At 38.9% G+C, this 15,690-nt stretch overlaps 1 protein-coding gene across 4 annotated transcripts in view; it reads right to left on the bottom strand.

Annotated features, from left to right (window-relative positions):
• Positions 1 to 12,983: 12,983 nt before the first annotated feature.
• Positions 12,984 to 15,690, bottom strand: part of zfyve16 (zinc finger, FYVE domain containing 16) — a 125,746-nt gene continuing 123,039 nt past the window's right edge. For all 4 annotated transcript variants that reach the window (XM_069936541.1, XM_069936530.1, XM_069936515.1 and 1 more), the window contains one exon: positions 12,984 to 15,340. In XM_069936541.1, coding sequence (XP_069792642.1) covers positions 15,179 to 15,340 — 162 coding nt within the window. In that variant the 3' untranslated portion in view covers positions 12,984 to 15,178. The remainder of the gene's footprint in view (positions 15,341 to 15,690) is intronic.

Here is a 15,690-nt window from a genome sequence, read left to right on the forward strand (position 1 = left end):
GACATCGGTCGAGGGGCGGACAAAATGGACATCATGTTGAAAATGGCTGGTGTGAATGTGAATGTACACATGATGATGATCAGGAGAAACAAACTGAGACAAGATCTACTTTTGCCATTAACAATAAACATGCAAATGAAAAGGTGCCAGTCGTGATTGGAGATGTGAAGGTGGACACCATGGTGGACAGTGGGAGTGACACCAACATGATAGACAGTGGGAGGAACTGAAAAAGATAAAATGTACAACCAGAAGATGTGAGAAAAAGTTGTTTCCATACACTTCATCAAAGCAGCTTCAAACAATTGGATGCTTCTTGTGCAATATAAAAGCTCACCAGTACTGCACCATTTACTCAACATATGGAAGAAGATTCATGTAGAAAGGTAAAAAACAAATTACCAACTACCAAAATTATTATTGACGCAAAATCAACCTTTCACAATAGATAACCTTTCCTGTAGAGAATGGGAGAGTAAAGGAATTAAAAGAATAGAAAATTGTTTTTTGGGAAATAATTTATTATCTTTTGAACAAATGAAGTACCAATATGGGATAACTCACAGTACAATGTTTGCATACCACCAACTGAAAAAGTACTTAAAGGACAAACTGGGAAGCAGGCTGAGATTACCAGAAGGAAGCAGCTTTGAATATGTGATTACAGACACAACGATAATTAAAAGATTTATAACGAACATGTACATCAAGCTGCAAGAGAAGGAAAATAATGAAATAAGCTATAAACCCAAACAAAAGTGGGACAAAGATTTAAACATAAAGATAAAAAATGAAATATGGGAAAAGTTATGCTCTGGAACTATGAAAAATATAATAAGCATGAGGTTACGCATGATACAATATAATTGGTTACACAGGCTATACACCATGCCCCAAAAGTTAAATAAATGGGACCCAACAGTATCAGATAGATGTTTTCGCTGTAAGAAGGAAACGGGAACAACAGTACATGCAATTTGGGCATGTGAGAAAGTGGAAAAGTTTTGGGAAGATCTAAATCAGGTATTAAATAAAATCTCAAAAAGCAACATACCAAAAAAATCCAGAGATCTTTCTTCTAAGTAATATAAGAAGTAAAGAATTAGGCCTCAAACTGGATGAAGTGCAAAAAAAGATTTATTATGATAGCCTTAGCTGTAGCAAAAAAATGTATAATGTCAACTTGGAAATCAGAAGAGAGCCTGAGAGTATAGCAATGGTACATAGAAATTAATAAATGTATTCCATTGGAAAAAATAACATAACATTTAAAAAATCAAGTCACATTATTTGAACAAATTTGGGAACCGTACATGGAACACAATAGAGATGGCCTACCGCGGACCTCCATCCCCTAAATTGATAGAATGAGAAGACGACGAAATGAACTGATCCAGTGTGTAAAAGTAGATGACACAATTTTCTTGTTTATTTTGTGTGATGACATTGTTTAATGGTTTTATTGTATTGTATATGTTGAATGTTTAATGGGTTTGGAGGGGGGTGTGAAGGAGGGAGGGAAGGTGGGGGGGGGGGAAAGGGGAGAAAATGCCACTGTGTATATTTCAAGAGGGAAATGTTTGTGTGTATTTTGATTGATATGCTTCATAGTGTGAAAAATAAAAAAAAATATTTAAAAAAAAACGAACAATTGGATGATTTACAGGTGGGTGTTCAGAGTAATCTTACACCACCTACCACGATGGCAGAGTTTGTTGTCATAGAGGAACAAGGGGAACCTCTGCTGAGTAGGGAGATGGCGCAGGCAATGGGTATATTACGTATAGGTCTGAATGTGAACTCAGTGCAATCCTATATTGATCTGAAGGAGGAATTCCAGTCAGTTTTTGAAGAATTTGGAAAACTAAGGAACAGGCAGATCAAACTGAAAATAGATCCAGAGGTCAGGCCAGTAGCACAACCCATGAGAAAGACACCATTTGGGCTGAAGGAAAAAGTAGAAGCAAAAATACGTGAACTTATCCAACAAGACATAATTGAACCAGTGAGTCAATCCAGTCGTTGGAGATCAGACTATGTATTGATATGAGGAAAGCAAACAAAACAGTAGTGAGGGAAAGGCACCCCATTCCTACAGTGGATGAAGTCCTGCAGGAACTATAGACGAGCAAAGTCTTCTCGAAGTTGGATTTGAAATGGGATTTCCACCAGCTAGAACTAAAGCCAGAGTCAAAAAAAATCATTACATTCGTCACACTTTGTGGATTGTTTAAATATAAGAGGTTACTATTTGGTGCAAACGCTGCTCTGGAGATCTAGCAACACGAAATCCACAAAGTGATCTAGGGAGTTCCAGGCACAGCTAACATCTCAGATGATATCATTGTTCATGGTGCCACACATGAGGAACATGATGAGAGACTTAGACAGACATTAGCTCAGTTGATTGTCAATTGACAATTGTCAATTGACAGTTGACTGTCAGTGGATTGACAGTGAATGCAGACAAATGTTTGCTGGATGTATCTGAGATAGTGTTCCTGGGTCACAAGCAGACTAGTGAAGGTATCAATCCAACTGAAGATAAAATCAAGGTAGTTGCAGAGGTTCGAGAACCAAGGAATGCAACAGAAGTGAGGAGCTTCCTGGGCCTAGTGAACTGTTTGAAAGACTGTCTTACAACCTACTCACTCACATTGGTGGCTCAGAGTAGGCTTAGCTGATGTCGTGTGTGCCTTGTGAAATGCACAACAAGTCTGGCCAATGAGTTGCAAAGTCAGCAACATTTTAAACTGTCTTCAGACATCAAAAGGTTGCATACCATTAGAGCCTTAGTTTTCCCAGAATGTTACTGCACCCCGCATTCCAATACGCTGAAGTGGTTGTTTATAAGCAAGTTGTCTGCAGCCGGCAGCACAGGCATTTAAAACTTGCCTGTTCACATTTCGGGAGATTTGCATCTCAGCAGCTGTGACCAGAGGGAACATCCCTTGTGTCTCACCAACCTCCCCCAAAGACCACTCGACCCAGGAATGACCAGCAACCCCCCCCCTTGAGAGAAGAAGCCCGCAATCCGGGGGACAACCACTTCCTCCCCTGTGGCAAGATCACGCAACCCAGGGGGGCAGTCAGCCAGCCATCCCCCGATGGAAGATCCTGTGACCCAGGTGTTAACCTGCGAACGAAAGTGTAAAAAAAAAAGCCGCCGGTCGATGATGCCGCTGAGACCTTTTCCTGCCGACCAGGCAGCACCGCACTGCTAAACATAACACAGTTTACCGGCTCGGCAGCCAGCCAGCAAACTTCCAGCAGCAATGGAGAGTCGCTCAGCACAGCGCCACCTGTCAACTCCTGTATGACACTACAGACTTTAAGCAGCAACAGATAGTCACTCTGCAGAGCACCACCTGCCAGTTCCTGTGGGTCATTGCAGACTTTAGCTGCCACTCGACTTTCTACAGTTAACTCTTTCTTACCAGACTTTGAGATTAGCACTATAGACTCTCCCAATTACCAACAACCTGCTTACAGTACGGACTTCCAGCTTTGGTAATGTGTTTCCAACGTTTGATACTGTTCTGGATTTCTCACGTGCCTTAACTGAAATTATCTGTAATCAACTCTGAGTTTTTACATCTGTCTGTGATTACCTTTTGCATGCGTTAAGGGTCTCACATGATTCCTACTGTATTTATTCATGTTGTCAATAATTGCTTGCAGCTTCCAATTTACTTGGGTGTGGTGATTTCAGAAAGAAGCTGGTCAGATTGATGTAAGGACACCATGACATTAATTACAAATGCAAGATATGGACAGGTTCAGTATAATTTTTTACACCAATTATATTTTACCCCACAAAAGTTATACAGATCAAAAGCAGAAATTTCAGAGATGTGTTTCAGATGTTGGACTGAGACAGGAACCTTTTTACATGTTACATGGTCATGCGTGAAGTTGAAGCCATTTTGGCAAGAAATTACAAAAAAATTAACTAACCAGGAGTGGCCTTCACGGTGACCTAGAGCTATATCTACAAGGCAATTTTACAGAAATAAGCAGCAAATTGAATAAATATCAAATCTCATTTATAAAAATAGCACTGGGAGTAGCGAAAAAATGTATCGCGATCACCTGGAAGTCCAATTCCACTCTCCTCATAGCACAATGGATTGTGGAAATGAACAGCTATGGAAAAAAAGTCACATATAGTTTTAAAGAATAAATATGACACTTTTGTAACGATCTGGCAGCCACACCTGAACCAGATAGGGCCCCAAATACAGTAATAAGAAAGAAAAAGGACTATAAATGCAACTATTATATATATTTAAATATGGTTTCCGCAACTGTATTCTATATTGTTCTATGCCTCAAGCTTTGCCAAGGTGAGGCAGAATGCAAACGAGGAACAACCCAATGGAATTAATGTCACTTTTTCTAATTTCCTCTTCTATTTGATTCTATTTCCATTTCTTACCAACTTAATTGGGTTTAATTTAGAATACCTAAAATAATCACAACTAATGCTGGACATCGTAGTGGAGTAGTGGCCGGTAGGAGAATACCAGCCCTCTCCAGAAAAGAAGAAATAAAGTGAAGAAAATACAAAGTTCAAGAAATACAAAACATATTGTTTTAATTTTTTAATATTTTCTTTTATTAGTCCTCCCAAGCAGTTTCTGCATAGATCTGTTCTTTGATCATTACCTGTGATGTGAGACATGGAAGAAAGCCTCTACTTCCTCAGGAGTTGGCGGAGGAGCTAGTGGAGTTGTTCAAGTGAACCGGTACGGACTTGAAGGGCCGACATGGCCTGTTTCCGTGCTGTAAACGGTTATATGGTTATATGGTTATATATTTAAAAGATATGTAAGCTCTGACAGTGTGTATGGAAAGAGGGAGGGATACTTTTGTTTTAGTTGTTGTTTGTAAGGAAAAGTTTTATATATATTGTTAATTTGAAAATTTCATTTTTTATACTTCTGAGAAAAAAAATCAAAAATAAAATGTTTTTAAAAAGCCTATGAGCTCTACTTCAGTTGTAAAATTGGAGGCCAAGACAAACCCTGGGCTCCTCACATTTGTTATGCAACTTGTGCAGCCAACCTGAGAGCTGAGCTTAGCTCAGCATTATTATACAAATTAACATGTTAAATTCAATAAAAGTTCATTTCTCCAACTTCCTCATGATACAGAACATCTGAAATTATCTTTGTGTTCATCTTGAAGTTGTCTATTATAATCCCCAATTTTTAAAAATTGTTGCACAGTGTTATATTGCCATCTCAAGTTTAGATTCCTCACCTTCAAGAGCAGGCTTTTGGTCAACTGCTTGTAAAGAATCTCTATCTTCAAACCATTTAAAGAACTCTGCTTCAACCTTCCTTTGAGGAAGTGACTTAAAAGTTTGTGGCACTCAAAGTAAAATGTTTGCTCTCTTAAATGAACAGCATCTTATTTTTAAAGAGAAACCCACCAATTCCTAATTCATCAACATGAAGAAACATCCTCTCCCTTCAGACCATCAGGGCATTAAACATTTAAATCAAGTCCTTCAACCCCCCACCCCCCAAAAAAAATTGCTGTGGATGTAAGCTTTTTCAGTCTTAATGCAACTCATCTATTTCCTGGTACAAGTGTAGTAATCATTCTCTGAAGTGCCTCAATACTAGGTGCTAGATGTGGCATCACCAAAGTCATATACAAGGGACAAGTCATCAACCCTTTCAAATTTGCTCCACTATTCATCTTGATGGCTGATATAAGCTGTTTAGAAGAATGTGAGGTGATCCTGTTGGAAGTAACAAAACCCTAAACTCCTGAGATTGCAACTCTGATAAATGGAATTCAGAACACGAGTATAACCTTTTTATTTGTGTTGACCTCCTATTGTGCATCTATAATTACATGTTCCGACCTGTATATTTGGCTTTTCTAGATCATACATGATGACACCAAGTTCACCCTCCATTTCAGGTTCCACAATGACTTAATATTTATAAAATATACCACTTTTTTTCCTTACCAAAATGGACACATTCACTTTTTTTTAATCCATTCTGATCATTAATTTACTCACTCTAACTTTTTAAATAAAAAACAGAAAATGCTAGAAACATTCAACTGCTTAGACAGCATCTGTGGAAAGCAAAAATTCTATAAGCTTTTGAGAACTTCTACAATTTTCTCTTATAAATTTTGTCATTTGCACTTTTGATTCCCAATTTTCTCCTTATCCCTGTGTGGCTTCCTTTTGTCCTTGGCACACCTTACTTTTCTATTTACCTTGGCCTCTAACAAATACTGCAAACATACTATCGATGGCTTCATCCAATTCATTTTAATGAAAAATTGAGGTTCCAGCACCAATACCTACAAATATTTCTTGGAAGGTTTTGGGTTTGCACTCATCCAGGTTTCTGATTTATCAAATGCTTTTGATTTGCATCTTTTAGTTGAAGGAAAATGTAATGTTTGCAAATGATATATGTGTGTGATGTCATTACATGATGTTTTTAGTACATGTCGAAGGTCCTCCATGGCTGCAAGCTGCAAGAGTCTAATAAGCATCCCGTTTGAACCTTCCTTCGATTGAATGCGTGAGTTATTATATACCTACATACTCAACACTGGCGACGAGATGAGGATGGACACTGCTGGACTGAATTTTTGAATGGGAAGGTGAAGTTTGCAGCCATGTGTGGGAGTGAACTTCAGCACGCTTCAAAGCTACAGTCCGCTCCTCAGTACGTCTCACCTGTTCGTTGGCTGGCGGAGGAAGTATAGAAGAGAAGAAAAGACAGGTTTGCGCATTTTATTTGGGTGAAAGAAACAAGCAGAGAGGGCCATTAGGAATGGAATGTACCACACCTGATGTAAAGATTGCCTGATACTGTGTACTACTGAGATATTAGTCACATATTGGAACATTAGTTTAAGGAGAATTGTAATTTTAATTGGACGTTGGATATGTGTACGCAATGAACACGGTGTTGATGATGGAGTGGGAATCGGATTTCTGAACATTTAAACCTCAGGAAGGGAACATGGATTCCTACATCAATAGACCAGAGCAGTTTCTTGTTGCTTTGGACATAGACGATACTGAGTGCAATGCATATAAATGTCAAGCCATTTTACTGAGGTGTTGGGGACGAGCTGTACCAAACGCTGCAAGATTTGGCATTTCCAGACAAACTTACTAATGAGAGTTTTGGTGAACTGTGTATGTTGCTAAGAAAGTATAATTGTCCCAAGAAATTGGCAGTGACTGAGAGATTTAAGTTTTATAATACATTACAGGCTCCTGGCCAAAATATGTCGTGGTACGTTTCACATTTGAAGAAAATGTGTCACTTGTGAGTTTTCAGGTGTGCAATTGACAGAGGTGCTGCAGGATCGATTTGTTGGCATCTACCAGCATTCAGAAGAAACTTCTGGCCAAAAACTATTTGTTTTCACAAGCCGTGGAAGTGGCGCTGGCTAATGAAGTGGTGGTCCTTAATGCCAAGGACATGGCAAGGAATGATGAACCAGTTAACCAGTTGTCCAAGGGATCAAAAGGTAGGTAGCCTGGTTCTTCAGGATGGGTGAAGAAGAGGTGTGATCGCTGTGGTCTGTCGAATCATAAACAGGATCAGGGTCAATACAAGAATGCAGCCTGTTATCGATGTTAGAAGACGGGGTATCTTTGATCAGAGTGTTGTGCTAAATCTGTTGAACAAGTCCGGGGCAAGACCTCTTCAATCAGGACAACAAGGCAAGGCAGCACCAGGGCGACAAAAAGGAAATGGATCCATCAAGCAAGTAGATGAGAACAGTTTTGTGGAGAGTTTGTTTAACATTGATCGGAAGTCGTCAGCCGTGGCATTCAAGATGGTGTTGCAAGTGAACAGGCAGGACCTGGAGATGGAACTTGATACGGGGGCAGTGGTATTCATCATCAACTTCTGAGATTATCAGGAGAAATTCAAGCATTGTCCTCTTGAACCACACCTATATGGATAATCAATTGAAGTAGCAGGAGTAATTTCAACCAATATATTCTACCAGGGACAGAAGGAGGCACTTCCTCTGCTGGTAGTCCAGGCTGACAGAAATGCACCTCCTTTATTAGGACACTTGTGGTTAGCTAATCTCCAGTTAGATTGGTCAAAGATCTTTTCATGAGGACAGTACATTACCAGCATAAATGTTGGATCAATGCTACAAGAGAAGTGTTCTGACGTATTCAGACAAGAGTTTGGAAGTGAAGGAATTCAAGGTAACACTCCATGTTAAGGGGAATGTGGTTTCTGTTTTCCATAAGGCCCACAATGTAACGTATGCTCTACATCCCTCTATTGACAAGCAATTGGGCTGCATGCAACATGAAGGGGTGATTGTTCTGGTTGAATTCAGTGAATGGGCAACCCCACTAGTGTGCATTCCTAAAGCGGATGGACGAGTTAGATTATGTGGTGATTACAAGGTAACCGTCAACAAGAACATTCATTGTGATCAGTACCTGATTCCCACTCTAACAGAGGTGTTCAGTAAGTTGGTAGGACGGAAGACGTCCTCAAAGATTGATCTCAAGTGTGCCTATCAGCAGATTCTGCTGGATGAGAAATTACAATAGTTAGTGACCATCAATATGCATCGGGTGTTGTTCTCATACACCAGGCTTCCATTTGGGATCTCATCCAGTCCTGCAATATGGCAATGTTTCATCAAACAAGGGTTGGCTGGAATAGAGGGTGTCTGTGCAACCATGGATAATGTGCTCGACACTGGAGCTGATGATGAGGAGCACATGCAGAACCTAGACAAGCTGTTTGCTCAAGTCTCCAAGTAGCATCCTGCTTGTCAAGCGTGAGAAGTGTTCGTTCATGCAAGGTGAAGTAACCTACATAGGAAGGAAGCTATCAGCAGAGGGGATCCAACCAATGCAGGATAGGGTTGATGCCATTTCTCGGGCTCCTGCACCCAAGAATGGAACAGAGTTGAGGTCATGGTGAACTTCCAAGCTCCTTTTCTCCCACATTTGTCCACAATGCTACATCCACTGAACACACTACTGGGTGATGCACCATGGAAATGGAGAGATAAGTGTGAGGAGTCCTTCAATGCTGTGAAGAAGGCGATCAGTTCAGACCCACTGCTGACTCACTACAACTCTTCAAAGGCAGTGGAACTGAGTACAGATCCATCTCACTATGGCATAGGAGCAGTCACTTGCCATATCAAAGATGAAAGAAGATGCCTACAGATTTCCTGTGCATCGAGAAGTCTGAACAAACATGAGAAAGGTTACATGCAACTGGACAAGGAGGCATTGGGTATCATGTTCGGAGTACAACCTTTTATTTGTATGCATGAAAATTCATCATTTGCATTGATCATAAACCACTGGAAAGGATTTTGGGTCCAAAGACATCAATTCCAGCACTGGCTACTCAGGGACGATCATACTTTTTGCTTTTGACTATGAGTTGAAGTTTGTGGCTGGGAAGGACACATAGTGACAGATGTTCTGTCATGTCTCCCACTACCTGAGACAGTGACAGGAGATGATGCCTTGTACAATATTGTGATACATCATTTGGAAAATTTACCAGTTACGAGTGATGGTGTGAGAAGGAGGATGCTTACAGACCCGATATTGTCACAAGGGCGCGGATGGGTCAAGACCAGGAATTGGCCGAATGATGTCCACAATGAGCAGTTGAAGCCATTCCTACATCAATGTCATGAGTTAACAGTGGAGCAAGATTGCATTGTCTGGGGATACAGGGTGGTCATTTCCCAACACCTCCAAGAAGGTGTGTTGTTGGAACTACAAACATCACATCCAGGAACAGTACAGATGAAATAAATCGTGTGGTGGGTAAACATTGACAGGGACGTTGAGGGACTAGTGAAACAATGTGTAACCTGTCATCAGTCTCACAATGTTCCAGCAGTGTCACTACTGATGCCATAGGTCTGGCCAAGAAGTCCATGGAGTCGCATCTACATTGATTTCTCCCAGGAGAAATAGGACTTCCTAGTCATTGTGGATGAACATTCAAAGTAAAAATCATCATGTTGACTCAAACAACAGCAAGTGCAACCATCAGAGTGCTGAGGGACTTCTTTGCTAAGAACCGCATACCAAACTAAGTAGTGAGCGACAATGGACCAGTTTTGTGGTGAAGAGTTTCAACACTTCCTGAAAATGAACGGTATGAAGCAAGTGCTAGTTGCACCCTACCATGCTGCAAGCAACAGGGCGGCAGAGCGAAAGTTGAGTGCCAGCAAAAGTATGACTCGTAGCACACAGCAGTCTCTGGACAATTTCTGCTATCATATAGATCAACGAAGCACCCAACCACAGGACAAACACCATCCAGTTTGTTCCCGAGACCGTGAACTTTGCACAAGATTGTCCCTGTTTAAACCCAATGTGGAAACCACATTAGAAGTCAAGCAGAATAATCAGAAGCGACATCACAACCGAATTTAGGAGAATTCTATCCAAGTGATCAAGTACTGGTGAGACTTCAAGGTGGAAGGTACCTGGCATAGGGGTACAATCGCTGAGCACATGGCGCCCAAATCATACACTGTCAGCATGGATGACAGCTGAGTGTGGAAACACCACATTGACCAGATGAGAAGGGCAGATTTTGACTCGTCTTTTGCATGTGATGCGCAGATAACCAAGGAACAAGCCCGCATTGATCCATCTACTGCTGAACAAACAGTGGCCAGATGATCAAGAAGCAGGAGAGAGAGGTATGATCGTCACCATCTCAGCTAGTCAGAGAGGAGATTGCAGAATCTGAGAGGCCAGAACTTGAGACACTGGATAAAAATTCAGAAGAGTCTGTGCCCCAGGCTACCCAGCTACACCAGTGAGGCTTATTGCATAGATGTAATAAACAGCTGAAGATTGTAAATGTAGATAAGTTACCCTTGCAATGTAATGTTCTGGGTTTTTTTAAAAAATGTAAATAGGTAATGTGTATCACAGATAAATAGTTAATCTAGTTTCCTATAAAGGGGGGAAGGTAAGAAACATTATTGTGGGAAGCTAGATATTTCTGTCATAGGACAAGGAAGTTTAGGGAGGAATGTAATGTATGGAAATGATGTGTGTGACATCATTACGTGACATTTTATTACATGTCAAAGGCCCTCCATGGCTACAAGCTGCACAGTTTAAGAGTGTAATAAAGTATCCCATTTGAACCTTCCTACAATTGAACATGCGAGTTATTGTAGACCAACATATTCAACAGAAAGGGCTTAGTGATATCAGGAATCAAGCCAATTTTTGCATGGTATCCAACTTCTGATCTACACTTGTAGTTCGCTACATGGGTTGAGTTTCTGTTAATTGTAAATCCCAGGGTGGTGATGGGGGATGGTGAGATGATGACATTGAATATCAAGGCATTGCCTGGCACTTACCTGGCATAAATGTTATTGAATATTTATCAGCCCATGTCTGAATGTTGTTTAGGCAGACAACAGTTTCATTTGCTGAGAGTTTGTGAATAAAATCATCATACTGTAAACAGGATCAAACATCCCCACTTCTGACCAGAGATGGGAAGTCATTGTTAAAGCAATTGAGGTTAATTTGGATCCAGGGTTTTGTGCTGAAAAACGAGTGATGTCCAGAGACTGGGACGATTGACCACCAGCCACAACTATCTTCTTTTGCATATAGTATTACCTTAACCGCTGCAGTTTTTATATTATCCATAGACCAGTTCTACAAAAACAACTGTTAATTATTTAATTCAGGCTTTTCAATTTTTTATTTCTATGAAGTTCTCCAAGGTCAATGTTAATTTGTGCAACATTTCTTTCTACATCTCCACCAAATTTCATAACTTGTTCATGACAATAATTTCTAATTCTGAAATTCTGATTCATCTTACACCACCATCCAGGGATCTAAACAGTCCTTTCCATGTGAGACAAAGATTCACCATATCTAACCTCTTTTACTGTATTTAGTACTCATGGTGTGCCCTTCTCTATAATCAGCAAGTCCAAATGCAAAATAGATGACTGATCTGCAGAGTAGCTGCATCTGTCATTACAGCCATCTGATCTCATGGCTACATTTCATTTTATTGCAGGGTCGGTGCCAGAATGAGTGTTAGCGGTGGGAGGCCCATTAAAAACCAACAGTGCTACTCAAGTACCATCATATGTGCTACAAATTACATACCGGTCAAATAGCAAAACAAAAGAGAACGTAATGAGATTTATAGCTCAATAATCACAAGCTCCTTTAAAAGTAATTTGCTTTGAATCCATATCCCAATATTTTTATTGAATTTTAGAGATGGAAGAGGACACAATGAAAGGCTTGATGCCTTAAATTATAATTTTTTTGTGGGCAGTTGTGATGCAGCCAGTGAGCCCGTGATGCCTCTACTGGTTCTATGAACGCACTACCCAGTTTGTCCAGTTTTCTGACCTTTCCTTGTCTCCCTCTGAATGTTAATCTTTTCATCTTTTTACCTATTTCTTTCTTTCAGACAGTTTGCTCGAGATCATTACTTTACTTCAAAATATTATCCAATTATAGTTGCTTTTAATCATCACTTTCCAACAATAAACACTTTTTGCCACAGAAGCAGTTTCCTCTTAATTACTTTGTTTCAAAGCTCTCATTGGAAGGACACAAAGATTTTTCTGAAGCTAACAAGCTTCAACCTAGATGTGCAACAATAGATTGCATTCATTTCCCCCCACCAAATACAAGTTGGAGAAAGTTTGATCCCCTCAATCACAGTAAGTAAAACTTAATTCCTAAAGGCATTATTAAAAGTCCTTTTGGTAATGTTTAACTGCCTAAATGAGAGAAGATGGAATAAGTCATATCTAAATTTGGCCACCAATGTAATTTCCCCCAATGGATTTTACACCAGCGACCCCTCACCTTCAATGTCACAACACTAATCTTCCTCAATCCTGGTTTTCAATTGTTCCCTTCTTAACCACTTTAATACTAGAAGAGCAATGATTGAATAGCTTGGTTTAATTTTCTGTTATTTATTTTCATCATAAATATACAAGGATACATATAAATAAAAATATGCATGAAATTAATAGTTTCTCATTTACAAATTTGAGATCAATGCATTTAAATTCCTTAACATTTAAGGAGAGTACAGTTTGACTTTGCCATATGTTACAAAACATGTTGCATATTACATTTGTATGTGCAACATAATTTACTACTTTGACCTTCCAAGCACATTGTTGAAATGATTTGAATGACAACTGCCAATCCATCCATTAGTAGTAAATAGCCAAGCACTACACTTGGAGAAATAGAAAATATTAATTCTACATACATGTAATACAAAACCTACAAGAAATTAGGTGAATAAGCACAATTAACACTTTTCAGAAACCCAAATAAAAACAGATCCACATGTCCTATGGTAGAAAAATTGTCTGTAGTGAAACACCAACTCCAGATTAAAGCACACAGTTCCTGTACTCTTAAGCCGATGTTTGGTTTGGTTTTTAATTTAAATATACCCGCTCATGAATCTCAAAATTGTAGGCTGATTTACCTCTTGTATATAATGCTTATTTGAAATTATAACTGTCACTACATTTTATAAACCTAATAAAAATGTTAAGAAAGAATTATGCTGGAAGTATTTTACAATTGAACATTACTGAAAATCTAAGCCTCATACATATCACTGTTATTAGCATAAATCTTGTGCAAACAAGTTTATGAAAATGTATTTTTATTTTTGTAAGAAAAAGTTATTGTACATAAAGACTATTAAAGAGCATAATTAATTATTTAACAGATTCAGAGCCTCACAAAGGAATATCAAGAGCATGAACTACGCTAAACGAGAAAATAAATTTGTTCAACATCCTTATTATGGCTTCCTGAATGCTCCATACCTCAGGATAGAAGCCTGATGAATCCAAAGCAACACTGCTAGCAGATTCATTTTCTTTAATTGAAAACCATTGCAGAGTGAGTCTCCTTGTTCTATATTTTACCAAATGGAGGAAACAACTCAAATTAATAACAGTTGCCAAACAAATGGCATTATCCATAGCAGAACTTGTATAATTCACATAGAGGATATTGACTGCTTGAATGGCTTTTAAACTCTCCAACCTCCAGTCAACTTTAAAAATCTGCATTAAGTTCCTCACTTTTTATATGGAACTAGCAAACCTATGAAAATAGAATCAGTGTTCTGATTGTGGTTACATATGTTCTTTCCACAAACTTCAGTTTATAAAACAAGCTTTGTGCAAGATTTTGGGAGGTGCAGTTTCCTTTTCTTTATTTAATTTGAAGATTTATGACATTTAAAAAGGCTTAAAGAATAACTACAAATCTGTGGGCGCAACGTAACCAAATTTTTAAAAACAAATATAGTGCCCCCCCCTCCTTTATCTGCAGTTTCAGTTAACCCATAGTCAATCACGACCCGAAAACACATATTCAGATCATCTGTTGTGGTATTGTAGTGCTTGTGTTCAAGTAACCCTTTTAAAATATTGTTATAATTGCTTTATTTTATTATTATTGTTATTAATCTCTTATTGTGCCTAATTTATGAATTAAACTTTATCATAGGTGTGTATGTATAGGGAAAAAACAGTATTTATAGGGTTCAGTACTATCCACGGTTTCAGGCATCCGCTGGGGGGGCGGTCTTGGATCATACTTCTCATGGATAAGGCGGACTACTGTAATTTTTCTTTCTCAATTACTGCATATATTTTGAAAAATTACCTTTAATTGAAAATGACCTAAACACTGCTGCACCAGTTAACTTATGAACTTATTATTCAGGCTTTTGTCAACACTCAGCCATACCTTGGTTTTGTTAATTTGATACACATAAATTATTAAACATATGACCACATTAGCACCAGATGATCTTGTGGTCTTCATTTCTCCTTGAAAAGATTGAGGTATGACAAGTATTCAAAATGGGAGCGCAAAAATCTGGAGCACCGTGTGATTCTGAGACTGGAGATTTCACATTTGAGATTCTCTAAGGGGACTATATTACTAAATATAGAGAGGCTTCTGAAAGGGAAAATAGTCATTGGGTTGTATGGATTGAGCCCTGTATCCTTGAGAGAATTCAGAGCAGGTAAGCAGTTCGCAAATTCTGTGCAATTTTCAATTGTACTTCAAGGCTAAATGGATCCAGGAAATCTATACTTTCTTCCCTCTTCAAAAAAGACGTTCAAAAATAAAGAACAACAACTCCATTTCCAGAGGACCATTGCCAGTATACGAGCTTCCATTATGAATTACTGGAATTATAGCACTATCCAGATCATTCATGTAATGTTGGGGAAGAAGCTGGCCCCTTGACCCAGCTTGGTATTCAACCTGCAACACAGAGAAAAACACACATGCTTTACATACTCAGAAGTTACAAGACATTTTCATGCTTAATTCAATTTATTGTTCTGGCTATTTGGGGAAATAAAACTGGTGGAATAGGTAGCTATGTGACAACTGAATTTTAATGCTGAGACATATTATGTTACATTTTGGTAGAAATAAACAGTGGAAAATGAGTGAGAATGCAGAATTCTAAAACAGTATAAGAACAGAGAAACCTAGATGCATACGTGTTTAAAATGCACACAGCATGCTAAGCTTTATAATTAGGGACATGAGGAATACAAGTGCAAAAAAATTGCATTCAAAACTTTACAAAACACTGTTTCAGGCAT

The sequence above is a fragment of the Narcine bancroftii genome, chromosome 1 (assembly GCF_036971445.1).
Source record: "Narcine bancroftii isolate sNarBan1 chromosome 1, sNarBan1.hap1, whole genome shotgun sequence".
NCBI lineage: Eukaryota > Metazoa > Chordata > Chondrichthyes > Torpediniformes > Narcinidae > Narcine > Narcine bancroftii.